The sequence below is a fragment of the Entamoeba invadens genome (genome assembly GCF_000330505.1).
Source record: "Entamoeba invadens IP1 unplaced genomic scaffold scaff_1105074725591, whole genome shotgun sequence".
Taxonomy (NCBI): domain Eukaryota; phylum Evosea; order Mastigamoebida; family Endamoebidae; genus Entamoeba; species Entamoeba invadens.
In genome coordinates this window covers 467,470-482,628 of record NW_004191750.1, presented here as the reverse complement: position 1 = coordinate 482,628, position 15,159 = coordinate 467,470, and the positions used below count along the sequence as shown (strand labels likewise).

General features: G+C 37.8%; 6 protein-coding genes across 6 annotated transcripts; 2 read left to right on the top strand and 4 right to left on the bottom strand.

Moving 5' to 3' along the window:
* Positions 1 to 961: 961 nt before the first annotated feature.
* Positions 962 to 3,481, top strand: EIN_172370 (hypothetical protein; the record flags this gene model as incomplete). Its single annotated transcript, XM_004183910.1, has 1 exon — positions 962 to 3,481. One exon carries the CDS (start codon positions 962 to 964, stop codon positions 3,479 to 3,481), a length of 2,520 nt encoding a protein of 839 aa, XP_004183958.1.
* Positions 3,482 to 3,559: 78 nt separating this feature from the next.
* Positions 3,560 to 5,548, bottom strand: EIN_172360 (serine-threonine protein kinase, putative; the record flags this gene model as incomplete). Its single annotated transcript, XM_004183909.1, has 1 exon — positions 3,560 to 5,548. The coding sequence occupies one exon, from the start codon at positions 5,546 to 5,548 to the stop codon at positions 3,560 to 3,562; it is 1,989 nt and encodes a 662-aa protein (XP_004183957.1).
* Positions 5,549 to 5,684: 136 nt separating this feature from the next.
* On the bottom strand, positions 5,685 to 6,727 carry EIN_172350 (hypothetical protein; the record flags this gene model as incomplete). The annotated part of the gene is made up of 2 exons (XM_004183908.1): positions 5,685 to 5,855; positions 5,942 to 6,727. 2 exons carry the CDS (start codon positions 6,725 to 6,727, stop codon positions 5,685 to 5,687), a joined length of 957 nt encoding a protein of 318 aa, XP_004183956.1.
* Positions 6,728 to 7,097: 370 nt separating this feature from the next.
* Positions 7,098 to 7,541, bottom strand: EIN_172340 (DNA repair and recombination protein rad52, putative; the record flags this gene model as incomplete). The annotated part of the gene is made up of 1 exon (XM_004183907.1): positions 7,098 to 7,541. One exon carries the CDS (start codon positions 7,539 to 7,541, stop codon positions 7,098 to 7,100), a length of 444 nt encoding a protein of 147 aa, XP_004183955.1.
* A 917-nt stretch (positions 7,542 to 8,458) lies between these two features.
* Positions 8,459 to 11,053, top strand: EIN_172330 (heat shock protein, putative; the record flags this gene model as incomplete). Its single annotated transcript, XM_004183906.1, has 1 exon — positions 8,459 to 11,053. One exon carries the CDS (start codon positions 8,459 to 8,461, stop codon positions 11,051 to 11,053), a length of 2,595 nt encoding a protein of 864 aa, XP_004183954.1.
* A 117-nt stretch (positions 11,054 to 11,170) lies between these two features.
* EIN_172320 (rho guanine nucleotide exchange factor, putative) lies at positions 11,171 to 15,148 on the bottom strand (the record flags this gene model as incomplete). Its single annotated transcript, XM_004183905.1, has 3 exons — positions 11,171 to 12,103; positions 12,193 to 13,560; positions 13,613 to 15,148. Coding segments are annotated over 3 exons (3,837 nt in total), but the record flags the coding sequence as incomplete, so codon positions are not given.
* Between the last annotated feature and the right edge of the window lie 11 nt (positions 15,149 to 15,159).

Sequence of the window (15,159 nt, the reverse complement as noted above, 5' to 3'; positions counted from 1 at the left end):
TTAATATTGTATTATATAAAATATTAATATAAACATATATTTCTTGTGTATATATGTTTTAAAAAATAAATAAACCCGTTTATAACAAAAACAATAATTTTACAAATTTGTTTATTTATCAATCGTTGTTTTATCGATCTTCAAAACCTCGCGTTTTGAATTTGCGCAAATACATCAATTGTCATCGCATAAAGTATTAATTATCAGTACGTTATTTGCTATCAATTTTTTATTGTTTGAAATTTCATAAATTGATTTTTAATAAATTGCATTTTTTTGTGAAAAAAAGATTAAAAATTGTTCGATTAATTTGTTTTGTGATTTTGATTAAAAAATCGATTATTTCGATAATTTAAATGTCTGTCAAATGTTTTCATTTAGACCAAGGTTAGTCTAGTGGTAAATCAGAAAATAGAAATAGATTATTTTTTTGTAAAAATCAACTGAAAGAATCATCTTTCAAAAAATCCATAAATAGCATTTTTAAAGAAAATCACGTGTTTCAAAATATACCTTTTTGATCTTAGGCAAAAAAATCCAAAATAAAGAAATTAGAGTCATTCGATAAACGTTGTCTGTTCCCCAAACGTTGTCTTTTTGACAAAAAATAATTGATTTTTGTTTTAAAAAAACGGGAATTAGGTAAAAAGGAAAAAAAACTGGGAAAAATATTGAAAAAACGATTTTGGGGTTTTTCAAAAAAATTCCCGAAATATTCCATTTATAATGGTCTAAAAATCGGCAGACAACGTTACAGACCAGACAACGTTTAGCAAATGACTCTATGTTTAAGATATTTACCATCCTCAGAAAAATTAACAATCCTCATGAATCCCTTAAAAACCATAAAATAGATTCTATATTTAAATTAAATAAAAAACTTTTTAATGGCAAGTAAAAAGATTTGATTCATTCCAAAGGAAAGAAAATGGTTCTTATCTTGAAAATCACAAGAAGGTGAATGGATTCTAAAGAAAGACAAATTGTTTGTGGTGCGAAGGGTGGAGAGACTGATAAAGATTTTGATGAATTTAAGCGAGACCATCAAGAAAGAGTTTTTTCACTTCAAATGAAGAAGAACAAGAGGGAAAAAGTGGTAGAGACTATTAACTGGCTAAGAAAGTCGTACATAACAGGTGTAGTGATTGTAATAGATATCATAATGAATCTGATATTATGTGGATTTTCAATTATTGACACCTACATGGATAAGACAACTCAGACAATTAAATTATTAATGTTTACAGAGTTAATAGTTAATTGCTATTTGTTACTTTCTTGGGTGTACGAGTTTATTGTCAGTCTCCACATTAAACGTTTTATGTTGCCAATATCATTTATTACACTAATAGTGACATTTATACCTTTGGTGTATTATTTGATAACAGGAGATACAATGTTCAAGAATTGGAAGAATCATTCCCACGTCTATTCTCTATGTTTTATACGAATCATTTACGTGGATTATCTTGTATCAGAGGCACTTTGTTATTTCTGGATTGGAGAAAACAACAGATTGTTCAATTTGGCCGACAAATTGGTCAGTACATTTGTGTCCCTCATTTCTATGTTGTATTTTTCTTCTTCTGTTTTCCATTTCCTTGAGGGATACAATGAAGACTCTCCATACCACTATTTCCACAATTGTTTTTATTATTGTGTAGTAACAATATCAACAGTGGGATACGGTGATATGACTCCTCAGACTTGGTATGGAAGATTATTTTGTGCACTTTACATTCTCTCGTTTCTTATCTACTTTCCATTGAAACTTGGCCAGATCTTCACTGCACTGAATGAAAGAGGACAATCAAAACTGTTTTATGCAAATAACCACGTTATGTATACAGGAGATCCCATGTTGCTTTCATTGTTTCCCAAGAAGGTCAAGAGCGATTTTGTTGCACTTTTACCAAAAACGGAAGTAACGATGATGAGTAAAAGGAAGTATGAGAGGTACTATTATTGTGGAGACGCACTCAACGAAGACGATCTAAAACAATCAAACACTAAAAAAGCGAAGAGAGTTATTCTGACGACATTTGGTGGGGATAAAAGAACATTTTTAAGAATGGAATCAATTAAGAAACAGTGTACAGGGAAGATATTTTGCTTGTTAGAGAATGACACATTACAAGAGACCTTTGAGAGTTATGGAGTCGAGTGCATTTCAAAACAAGACTATTTGATGACATTAGTAAATGAAATACTTTGTGGTGGGATAATGAAGATACTTGGAAATTTGTTTTCAGTCAAGACAAGAAAGAACGAAATACAGATAATCAGAAGTCTCAAAGTGCCCAACACTTTTGTTGGGAAGAATGTAAGTTTATTAACCATGGAAATGTTGAGAGAAATGAATGTAGTTGTTGTTGGTATCAAGAAGAGAGAGAAGATACTTTACTTCGGGTCAAATGAAAAAATTGAAGATGAAGACTTATTGTTTGTGTTGAGTAGATACAAAGAGTATCTAACTTTGAAAACCCAAATAAAAAGTACTCAGGAAGTAGTCAGTGATGAGCTCGAGTTAATTGAAACCAGTGACGCAAAGAGGATGACTCAAGAAAACGAAAACAAACAGAGGAAAGTTAAGAAGATGAAAGAAGTGGTGATACAAAAATACGATGGATGCAATCACTATGTCTTTGTTGGATATTTTGAGGGATGTTCTTATCTTATTCAAAGAATAAGAGAAGTTATTGAAGATGATATTGTTATTGTAATTGGTGACGAAAGAGAGTTGAAAAATGAATGGAAAGAGTTGAGTGCAATCACCAAGTTGTATGTTATTGAAGGTGATTTAAATTTGAAAAATTTGTATTATCGAGCAAATGTAAAGAGAGCAGAGTGTGTAACGATACTTCCAAATACAAGGAAAGGAGACGACTGTGATGTTGTTGTGAACGCGAAGAAAGTGAGAGGAGTGATCAACGAAATTGAAATTGAGTCACTTGAGATACAGAAAGATGTGAGGATGGTATGCTATTTAGACAACTTGGACAATGCCAGATATGTAGAACATTTTTCGAGTGTATTTTGTATGAAGAATATTGCAGAAATGATATGTAACATGAGTGAATATGATCACAACGAAGAAGTGTGGAAAGACATCAATGGGATCACAAAGGAATTCCGACTTGAGAAGTATAAAGTCCCAACGAGAATGGTAGGATCTAGTTTGTATCAAGTCTTTGAGTTTTTGATGGATAGAGACACGAAGTGTTTGGGAATAGTCAAAGAAAGGTATGGGAAGATAGAAATGATCACAAAGAGTAGCTACGAACTCGAAGAGAATGATGAATTGTGTTGTATTGCAAAGAAAGAGAACCAAAGACTTTTAGACAAGAGTGTTTCATTCAGTGGGATTGCATTACACTCACTTGGAAAGATGAGTCACATCCAACACGCAATCAAAATTGGGCAAGATACGACCGTCACGCCGTCCCTCCAAACAACAAAGAATACATCGATGCTCAAGTGAAAGAAGTTCAAGAGGACATTTAATTGAACTGTAAATAGGTACTACATTTATTTAAAACAAATGCAAAAGAATAACAAATTACTGAATAACAGTCTCTGAAGCACGTGTCAATTTAAACTTCTTATTAGCATATTCACCGGGACACAGATTACCATCTGTTTGCAAACAATTCTTCCACTTTTTGGGATCATTTTTGACTTCATCTTCAAATTGAGTCCACTCCTCTATGATCTTGTCCCAAGCCCATCGAAGGTCAGGCTTGATCTGACAAATGTTTTTGTATAATTTCCCGAGGCGTGGAGGTGCAGTAAATACTTGAGCGTTCTCACGAGTAGCGATAGTGGGTATGTTACCACTCATGATCTTCTTTTTGATGGATTGATCCGTCTCAGCAGTGTAATTTTCTTCATCGGAGTAATAAGGAATGACATGCTCGCCTGTTATAAGACGGAGAATGATCTCCCAAACGATCATCCCATAACTGTATTTGTCTGCATCAGGACTGTCGACTGGGGGGTCTTGTAACTGTTCTGGCGCCATGAAAGCCAATTCTATGGTGATCAAGTGCTTGTCCGTCTTACGAGGTAGAATACCTTTCCATCCATATTCGCCGATTTTGGCATGCCCGTCTAATGTCATAAATACTTTTGTTGAATTCAGGCCCCCGTGTGTTATCGCATGTTCTTGAAGGAACAGAAGCCCCTCAGCCATATCAATACAGATTTGATTCATCATGTCCCAGTCTAATTTGGGACCTTGCAACAAATCAAATAAACACCCTCTGTCCGTATACTCACTTATCACCCACAAACTCCCTTCTTCAAATACTGTACCATAAAGTTGTAAGATATTGTCATGCTTGAGCGGGACGTAGTGCTCATTGATGACTTGTTCTAAATTCTTCATATCTTCGACGGAATAGTCTAACAAGAACTCTAACCCAACAGTTTTGTTTTTGTGTCGAGCTCGAATGACATCCCCATACAACCCAAGACCAAATTTGTGCGTATTTGAGATGTTCTCACCAAGAAACTCAATTGCTTTGGCATCTATTTTCTTCTTCTCGTCATCCTCCTCCTCGTCCTCTTCTTCACGATAATACAACAAGTTGAAACTCTCACGAGTCTCCATGAAATCAGCTTTGGCTTTTTGAATCAAGTCCATCAATCGCTTGACGACGTCTGGATCCCCACCCGATGCGATCATATTGCGAATCCCTTGGGAATACCCAACGTCAGTAAACAACCCAATTCCAATGAACCGAGGCAAGTCAAATTGGAGTGTGAGGGAGTACTCCTTCCGCATTTTGATGTGAATGTTATCAACAAGACTCATCACTGCAGCTATCTTGTTTTCTTGTTTCAATCCAAGTGAGAGCGGCGAGTTGCCAGAGACGTTTTTGATGTTAATGTTCGCTCCATATTTGAGTAGAAGTAACACTAAATCAAGACGCTTCTTATTCACAGCAAAATGAAGGGGAACTTCATTCGAGAAGTTCGTCACATCGGGCACCGCGCCACTCTTCAGAATGGTCTCGAGAAGAAACCCGATACAATGGGGGTTTTGGAATGCAACATTCAATGGGAAGTCCCCTTTATATTTCCCCGACGGAATTCTGTTGTTTAAGATGACTCGAGACGCTCCCACAAAAGCGTGGATGCACTCTTTCACCGTCGGCTCATCGTGGAACCGCAAGAAAAACACAAAGGGATTTTGGCCATCATTATCTCCAATATACACGTTGATCCCGGGCACCCCCAATACTGTTTTAATGAAAAAGACGTCTTTAGTTTGTACTGCATAGTGTAACGGGGTCAACCCACTTTCATCCTTCAAGTTAATGTCCAACTTATTTTTCGTGTAGATATCAAGAAGTGACAAGAACGTTTTGTTTCTCTTTTTGTATATAGAGTATGACAACGGGTGCGACAGTGACCCAACGGAGACTTGCTTTGTCATCACGTCTTTAATTTCTTTGGGATTTTTCTTTTTGAAATATTGGATGATCGCTTCGGTGTTATCGACATCGATCATTTCATCGAGGTTATCGACTTGGTAGTCCGCCATTTACTTTTCTCAGTCCATCGTCTCTTTTTTTGGTTTCAAGTTAGTTTCCCCTTCCCATTTTTTATACTATAAATATATAGTTCTTTTTCTTATTAATATACTACTCTCATTCTAGTATAACTAAATTATAAATAAATCATTCATTGTAAAAGTTCTTCATCTTACACTCTCTGATGGGTTTGATGCGCAGAATATCACCCGGGGAGAATCTCGCTGGTCCCGGGTATGTCATCAGTTGGAACAGTTCTCTTAAGTCCTTGTTTTTCATTGAATTGAGTATAAAATAGTGGTTGACCTTAAAAGGGTGCTAATTATTAATGATCTATATATAAACTAGACTATACAATTATACTATATATGTATGGTATAATTGTTAATAAGAAGAATACAAACATATTCTGGCCACTTGAGTCCAGAGTCCATTTCAAACAGACAGATACCAAGGGAATAGACATCAAGTGTTATACCGGGAGCTTGGTGAGGGGGTTCAAACTCGTTATAATCAGAAGGTGGCCCTTGTTCTTCCGTTATTTTCTGAAACAACGGTCTTGCTCTCGAGAGTCCACCTAGTCGAACAAAGCCTTCATGTGATAACAAAATATTGTCGGGCGTGACATTCAAATGGGCGTATCCCATTGAGTGAAGTATTTTGAGTGCTTTACAAACGTTAGATATCACAAAGGTGATTTGCTCGTATGTGGGTTCTTTGTTATATAAGAAATTCATTAAGTCGTACTCATACTCTTCCATCACTGCAACATGGAGAATCCCATTAAACCATATTCTTGTGTTCTTAGCAAACAAGTCTTTGTCGAGAATCAGTCCGTCGATTTCCATCTCATTGACGTACTCATTTTTGAAAAGGTATCGCGACACTTTCACGATAACACTCTTCTCAGTGCCGCGCTCCGTCCCCCTCTCTATCGCCGAATATATCTGCCAATACCTTCCGTTTGTCTTGAACTCACATTTGTCAAATTGTTTTAACACCTCATTCGTGTTAATGCGAACAGCCCTTAAAACGTTTTCTTCTTGTGTGATTGATAAAGTACGCTTGTATTGGGGATAGTTATTTAAACGTGTAAATTTTAGCATGTTGGGTGGTGGAAAACGACGAGTAAATGTTTCCGGGTGTGTCCGAAGGAAAAAGTTGTAGTCGAAGTAATCCAGATACTCCATTCGTTTGCTTAATCAGTTTCTCCTCAAGATCTTGTCACATTTCGAGGCGTTTTGTTTTTACTATAGATTTTTAATTTGTTTATTATAATTAAACTAGAGTTATCTAAAATGAGAAAAAAGTTTTTCAATCTTATTATAAAAAATCAAATACTTTTTTTGAAAATTAAAATAATAATGTCATATTATAATTTTATTATAAAAATTTATTATTCTTTAAATGGTTTACATATATATTATTATAAACTAAATATATATAGTACAGATAATATAGAAAAGATTAACTGTACTATATATAAATTAAAGATTTGATTTTTTTAACCCAAATCAAGTAGTAGTATATTAATAATAAAATAATTATAAACAACTAGTTTCATTTGATTGGGTCGAAGTGGTTGCCCAAGTTGTTTCCGAAGAGTCTTAGTGTCCGTTTTAAAGCGTCAGAGACTGCAACCTTTCTGGCGGAGATAACTGAGTTACCCTTTTCTTTGTCGATGCCTATTCCACACCCAACATCTTCCCTTACTACCCCATTCTTTAAATATACACGAAGTTGAACAGTACAAGTCACTTCATAAATACCATTTTCACATGTTATAGAGTCGACGACACACTCAGTAATCTCGTTAGACCATCCATCTTCTCCAAAAATGTTATTTGCCATTTGAACTATAGTAAACCATTCAACATATGTAGTATCTTTGCCATTTAAAGTGCGCGTCTTGATGTAACTTTGTTGGATTTCACGTTCTAGTTGTTGTTGAATTTCTATGGCATTTGTAAAATTGGAATGACCAAATTGACTTTGCGAAGACATGAATTCTGTTTTTTAAGGTTTTTTATTATTATTTATATAAATATAACACTTGATAATCGAGTTATTTATGATAAACAGCTTTACTAGAAATTCTCAACTTTTTGTTCAAATATAATAACTTTTTATTGTTTTCATATTTTGTGTTTTGTTGTATTGAAGGCTGAAAAATTCATCTTTTGATTATCATTTTAACTCTCTTATAACAAAAAAGAAAAACAAGTATGAAATACTTTTTTGGATGAATTGATTGTTGGATTCATTGTGATTTTTTAACACACTATAGTCAGTCTGAAAACGTTGTCCGCTCTCCAACGTTGTTTAGGCATTTTTGGACCATCAAAACTAAAATATTTCGGGGAACAATTTGAAACATTCCCAAAACATTGTTTCATAATTTTTACCGAGTTTTCAACTTTTTTTTCTAATTCCCAAATTTTTAAACTTATTTTGTGTAAATTTTTGTCAAATGGACAACGTTTTTAGACAGACTTTACCTTTAAAACAATATTTGATGAGAAATATTAAAAATATAGAATACGTGGCTTAGTATATTTATTGGGTTTAACTTTTGATTGAAAAGTGAATTTTTACAACTTATTACAATGACATTTTGGTACTTTTGGTTAACACGCAATTTCGTTTACATAATAAATTAATGAAAAATGTGATACCACGTCAAGTAATTGAAATTATACAATTATAGTATATTAACCATTATTTGGTAACAATAACAAAATATTTTACACGTGGCACTTCTATTTATACGACAACCATATTTTATGGTAAATATAGTAATAGAGAATAGTTTAAATATTGGAAAGAGACCACGTCATTGGGTTACAGAGTGTTGACGTGTCTGCTTTGAGGTGAGGGTACTGATATATAAAGGGGCAGACAACTAGGAAGTCAGAAATCAAATGGATCCAAATACATGGACTGATGCAACAGTAAAAATGTTTAAAGACGCGCAACAAATCGCTTTTCAGCGAAAGGCGCCGTATATAGTGCCGATGCACATGATGCAAGCAATCTTGGACGACGAGCAGAACATTGTTGTCCGAGTGGTTCAGATGTGTGGAGGTGACGTGATGAGGATGAAGAATGCAGTTAATGAAGAGATTGGGAAAGTACCAGTGCAAGACCCTGCGCCTGTTGAAGTTGGTCTGCACCCATCCTCACAACAAGTTTTGCGACGAGCAATGGAAAAACAGAAGGTGATGGGTGATACGTACCTTGCACTTGACACAGTGATCTTGTCACTTGTTGAGGAGAAAGAGGTTTTGAGTGCAGTTGGTGCGTCTGGGATCAATGTGAAAGAGTTTACAAAGAAAGTGACTGAGATGAGAAAGGGGCAGAAGGTCGACTCGAAAGACTCAGAGACGCAGTATGAAGCACTAAAGAAGTATGGCAACGATTTGACAGCACAGGCGGAGTCTGGGAAGATGGACCCAGTGATTGGGCGAGACGAGGAGATCAAGCGAGTCATTCGAATTTTGTCACGACGAACAAAGAACAACCCCGTCTTGATTGGTGAGCCTGGTGTTGGAAAGACGGCGGTTGTGGAAGGCTTAGCGCAGCGAATAGTGAAAGGAGATGTTCCTTCGAACTTGCAGTGCAGAGTCATTGCACTTGATATGGGTGCGCTGATAGCTGGTGCGCAGTACAGAGGACAGTTTGAGGAGCGACTGAAGGCAGTCTTGAAGGAGGTGAAAGAGTCGAAGATCCCAATCATTCTGTTTATTGATGAAATCCACACTGTCTTGGGTGCTGGTGCAACCGGAGAGGGTGCAATGGATGCGGCAAACATCCTGAAGCCAATGTTGTCGAGAGGGGAGTTGCGGTGCATTGGAGCAACAACACTTGAAGAATACAGAAAGTACGTTGAGAAAGACCCTGCCTTTGAGAGGCGATTCCAGCAGGTCTATGTGGCTGAGCCGAGCGAAGAGGACACACTGTACATCCTGAGAGGCATTAGAGAGAAGTATGAGAGCCACTACGGACTGACAATCATGGACTCAGCTCTTGTTGCAGCTGCATCGCTATCAAAGAGATACATCAATGCAAGGTTTTTGCCAGACAAGGCAATCGATTTGGTTGATGAGGCGTGTGCAACACTCTTCACACAGAAGAACTCGCAGCCTGAGGAGATCGACAACTTGGAAAGAAAAGACACACAACTGACAGTCGAGAAGATAGCACTTGAGAGAGAGCTGAAGCAGACAACAGAGGACCAGAAGGGAAACATAAAGAAGCGACTGGAGGAGATAGCAAAGGAACTGTCAAACAACACTGACAAGTTGACAAAGCTGAGAGCAAACTACGAGAAGGAGAAAGGTGGCAGCGAAGAGCTCAAGACGCTTGCGCAGAAAATAGAAGATATGAAACACAAGGCGGAAACAACAAGAGATCTTGAGGTTGCCGCAGACTTGAAATATTATGCAATTCCAGAGGCAGAGAAGCGACTCACAGAATTGAAGAACCAGACAAAAGAGACATCGATGCTGTCGTTGCAAGTGACCCCACAGCTGATAGAAGATGTGGTGAGCAAATGGACAGGCATCCCAGTGAGCAGAATGACACAGAGCGAGAAGACAAGACTCCTGAAACTTGGGGACGAGCTGCACAAGAGAGTTGTTGGGCAGGACGAGGCCGTGACTGCAGTCTCTGAGGCCATTCTGAGAAGCAGAAGTGGTCTTGGGTCAGACAAGCGACCGACTGGGTCGTTCATGTTCCTTGGACCAAGTGGTGTTGGCAAGACGGAGCTTGCAAAGGCACTTGCAGAGCAGCTGTTTGACGACGAGAACAACATTGTCAGAATCGACATGAGTGAGTACATGGAGTCACACAGCGTCTCACGACTGATTGGAGCGCCACCGGGATACGTTGGACACGACGAGGGTGGACAATTGACAGAGGCAGTCAGAAGAAGACCATACAGCGTTGTTCTGTTCGATGAAGTCGAAAAGGCGCACCAGCAAGTGTTTAATGTGTTGCTGCAGGTGCTTGATGACGGGCGTCTCACAGATGGAAGAGGAAGAACAGTTGACTTCAAGAACACAGTCATCATCATGACATCAAATCTCGGCAGCGACATTCTCCTCAACGGCACAACAAAGGATGGGAACCTCAAAAGTGGTGTGAAAGAAGCTGTGCTCGACAACGTCAAGAAGTTCTTCAAGCCCGAGTTCATCAACAGACTTGACGACATAGTAGTCTTCACACCATTGAGACAAGAAGAGTTGCGAAAGATCGTGAAAATGCAGATGAAAGACATTGTCGCAAGAATCAAAAAGAGCTACCCAACATGCGACGTCGAGTTGACAGAGAAGGCAGTTGATCAGATCATCACGGTCGGCTTCTCGCCACAGTATGGAGCAAGACCAATGAGAAGATACCTCGAGAAGAAGATAGTCACAGACATCTCAGTTGCTATCATCAAGGGCGACTTGAAAGAAAACAAAAAGATTGTGGTCGGTGCAAAGGATGACGAGATCACTGTCACCATCCAATAAACGTTGTCATTAACTAAAACATTGTTTGTTTAATTCTTTTAATAATTTAATTATAATTATAATATAATTATAATAATTTAAATAGAATTGAACGATATAATAATGAATACAAAAAAATCACTTACTATCCAAAGCTCTTGGCTTCTTTGGCAAAGGAGGTGGATTTGCCAAGTCGAAGCTGCCCAATGTTTCTTTAAATATTTTTCTTTCGCTCTCGAGATTGACTGCGTTTCTTCTTTTGAGTTTTGCTTTCTCGTTTTTCCTGATCTTTTCGAGTTGGTCAAATATGAGTGAAATCCACACGTCGCACTCCAACAGCGTTGAAGATGAAAATCTGTAAGGTATTTGTGAGGATTTGATTACGATTTGATGTTTGCACACCGTCTCTTCCTGTTGCACGTTCACCAACTCAACGTCCAAATTGAATACAAACTCCTTGGTAATACGGAACTTCCAACTTTTTAATTCATCGACTTGTTTGATGACACGTAATTTAGAAAAAGCGTCTAACATATCTTTCACTGGTTTCCCTTCATACAACTCAGGTATTGTCTCTACAAGTCTGTCATTGAACAAAAAGAAGTACATCCATTTCTTTGGTGGTTCCATCACTTTCTCAACAATAAACAAAGGCCCTGAGCATAAGAACTTTCTCGCACCAGTCATGTCGTTGCTGAAATCTCCGATGATCGCCTCACGCACTGTCAAAAACTTTGTTCCTTCCTCTGCAAGTGCTTTCATGGAGTTCACATTCCGAGAAATGTGTTTTGCCTCAATGTACGCTCGTTTCAAGTCGACAGAGTCTTCACTATTATTCCCGCTGTCACTTAATAAGACTTTCAAGTACGCTTCATATTTCGACGCTTGGACAATTGGTCGAATCATATAATATTCATATGGATGAGACTCTTCTTTCATTGTTTGTGAATATGATTCCTTCGCCTTATTCCACTGTTTAACAACAGAAGTGTCTTTCTCAAGTTCTCCCATCATCTTCAGATAATTATTATAATTCGTGACATATGCCATCTCCATCTTTAGAAATTGCAGCTGTAAGTCATTTTCTATTCTCATAGTATTATTATATTATATTATATATTATATTATACTATACTTCTGTTCTATTAATAGTAACAAACATTCTTATAGAAGTCGTCCCCCATCAATGGAAACTCTCCCTTCTCAAAGAGTATTTTCGCCTTCTCAAACATGTATAAGAACTTTTGGTGAGTACTTGTCATGACATCTATTTGTGACATGACTTCATTGATCACATTCAAATAATCTTTATTGACATGTTTCACTATCGAATTGAAATAGACTTCTTTTAATGTGACCAGACTCAGCATATGTGCGTTTTCATTCGTCCGCATATCTCGTATCACTGACCCCAAATGTTTCACATCCTCTTCATTCATTTCCTTCGTTTCTATCTCTCTAAAGAACTTCTCATCGTCAAACTCCGGGTGGTCATACTCGTCTTGAAGATTTCTAACAACACTCACTATCGGTCCAGAACTTTGGACTAAATTGCCCACTTCATGTGCTATATACTTCACACAACTCTTATCAAACGATTTCGTATGCGTCTTTTTCTCTGTCGGCGCACTCGATATGATCTCCACTGTATTTTCCACCTTCTCTTGGACCTTCTTCATCTTCTCTTCTTTTTCTTTCATCGACAATATTTGGTCGTTCAACACACTTTTCCACGCCTCTTTCTCATCCTCCGTCATCGTCGAGTACTTGATCATGATAAACGGATTCGTTTCATCTCCGTCTTTTTTCATCTTCTGAAAGGCCATAAACATCACAACGTTACTCACTTGCAACGTATCATTTTGTGGCATCAACTTCGAGCTCCCTTGGATATAAAAGGCGTTGATATATTCAAACGTGATCTTATTCAGACCTTCAACATCAGTAATTTCACTCAACTCCTTCATCAAAGCATCTTCCGTCCCTTCTTTCACACTCTTCCCATTCATCTTAACTACTTTGGTTTGCACTAACATGTCATTGAACAAGAATATATAGCACAATTGGGTCGGCTTTTCTATCATATTAGCTATGATGTATACAGGACCTCCACATATAAACTTCCGAGAAGACAAATTCTCAAAGTTCGGGAAGTTCAAGATCGCCCGCTGGATGATGCTCATCTTTTCATTCTCTTCAATATGCATCCGAGTCTGGTTGACGCCCTTTCCACTCTCCTTCGCATCAAGATACGCTTTCTTGAGTTGTTCCAAGTCTGGGAAGTCCTTTCCAACATCACGCAGCATATCTCTGATTAACAACTCATATCGCGGAATGCGCTGAATTGGAGTTATAAGGTAGAAGGATATCATCTCTACCTTTGCACCTTCATGCCCTTTCAAGTAGTCTTGTTTCGCCTTATTTTGCATTTTGACGACGTCTTTCTCTTTATTCATGATATCAGTGAGTCCAGTCAAATACACAGAGTACTTCGAAATATAAGTGGCTGCCATCTTAAGAAATTGGATCTATTCATAAGTTCTCCATCATCTCCTCCTATCAACTCAAATGAAAACAAACATTTTTCGTAAAATTGGCACCAAGAAGTGGCAATTCCCCGCTATTCGCAGTCGTCTCGGCATTTTCCATCATATTCAAAAACTTCTTATGAACACCAATGATCGTGTCCACTTGCACTATTATTGACTTCGCAAAGGCCACAGAATCCGCGATTGACGATTTTGTTATTGGTGTCAAATAGACGTCTTTCAGTATTTCAAGTCCTCTGACATGGACTTTTTCCGACTCAGTCATCTCTTTCACTACTCTCTTATAATGCTCGCAGTCTTTTTCACTCATCGTTTTATTATCAATTTCAGCAAAGAGTTGGTCGTCACTCTTCTTTTCTTTTTGCTCTCCAAACTCCTTCAAATTTTTGATAATGGCGCTGATCACATTTCCACTCGTAATCAGTGTCCCCGGAACTTGGGAGACATTTTGAATACTAAACGCCTTCTGAGTCTTTGGTAAAATTTTAAACGACGCACTTGTAGTCGAGTGATTCAATTCGGCTTTCTCTACACCTCCAGGAAGGGCAAGCGATTGTGTTCTCTGTCGAATAGATTCTTGTCTTGACAATTCAGACTCCACCATCCCCTCTTTACTCTTTTCGATGTTTTCTTTGTTAATTCGAATATCATTATTGTACCTGATTTGGTCATTAATAACACACTTCCACACCTCCTTTTCTTCATCACTACTTGTCGCGTATTTCACTAATATCGGAAAGTCCTTCTCAACATTTCGAATCACTTTATATTCTCTCAACAACGCAGAGAAGACATGTTTGACTTCATTGGTCTCATTAATAGGCTTGAAGACGCAATTCCCAAAAGTGAATGGAAACTCTCTTAATAATTCAAACTCGCACCCATCAAAACTTTTGATATCAGTTTTTGTAGAAAGACTCTCAAACGCCTTTTTGTAGCTTTCGACATTCACAAACTCCACAGGCCGACCGTCGATTTTGGTCGGTATAGTCTCCAACAAAACATCATTAAATAAGAAAAGAAACACCATTTTATTTGGTGGCGTGTTCATGTTCTCTATCACATAGACCCCTCCACAACACACAAATTTCCGTGTCACACTCACCCCCATCCGCAGTTTCCCCTTTATCATCTCTCTTACCATACTCATCTTGTCATTCTCTTCTAATTGCATCTTAAGGACATTGACGCCCTTTGCACTTTCTTTTGCTTGGATGTAGGCCTTCTTGAGTTGTTCCAAGTCTGGGAAGTCCTTTCCAACATCACGCAGCATATCTCTGATTAACAACTCATATCGTGGAATGCGCTGAATTGGAGTTATAAGGTAGAAGGATAAAGGATGGATCATAATAATATTGTCAAACCTTTTGTCATGCAAGACCTTGTCTTTCGCCTTCCTTATCGCTTTTTCATAACTCGCATCATGTGCTAGCATCTCACTAATTCGACTCAAATACGTTTCATAGTTGCCAATATACACAGACGCCATCTTCAGAAATTGTAAGGAGTTCACAAACTCTTTCCCAAACAACGGCAATTCATCGGGCTTCGTCTCTTTCGCCTCTTTCTGGAACATGT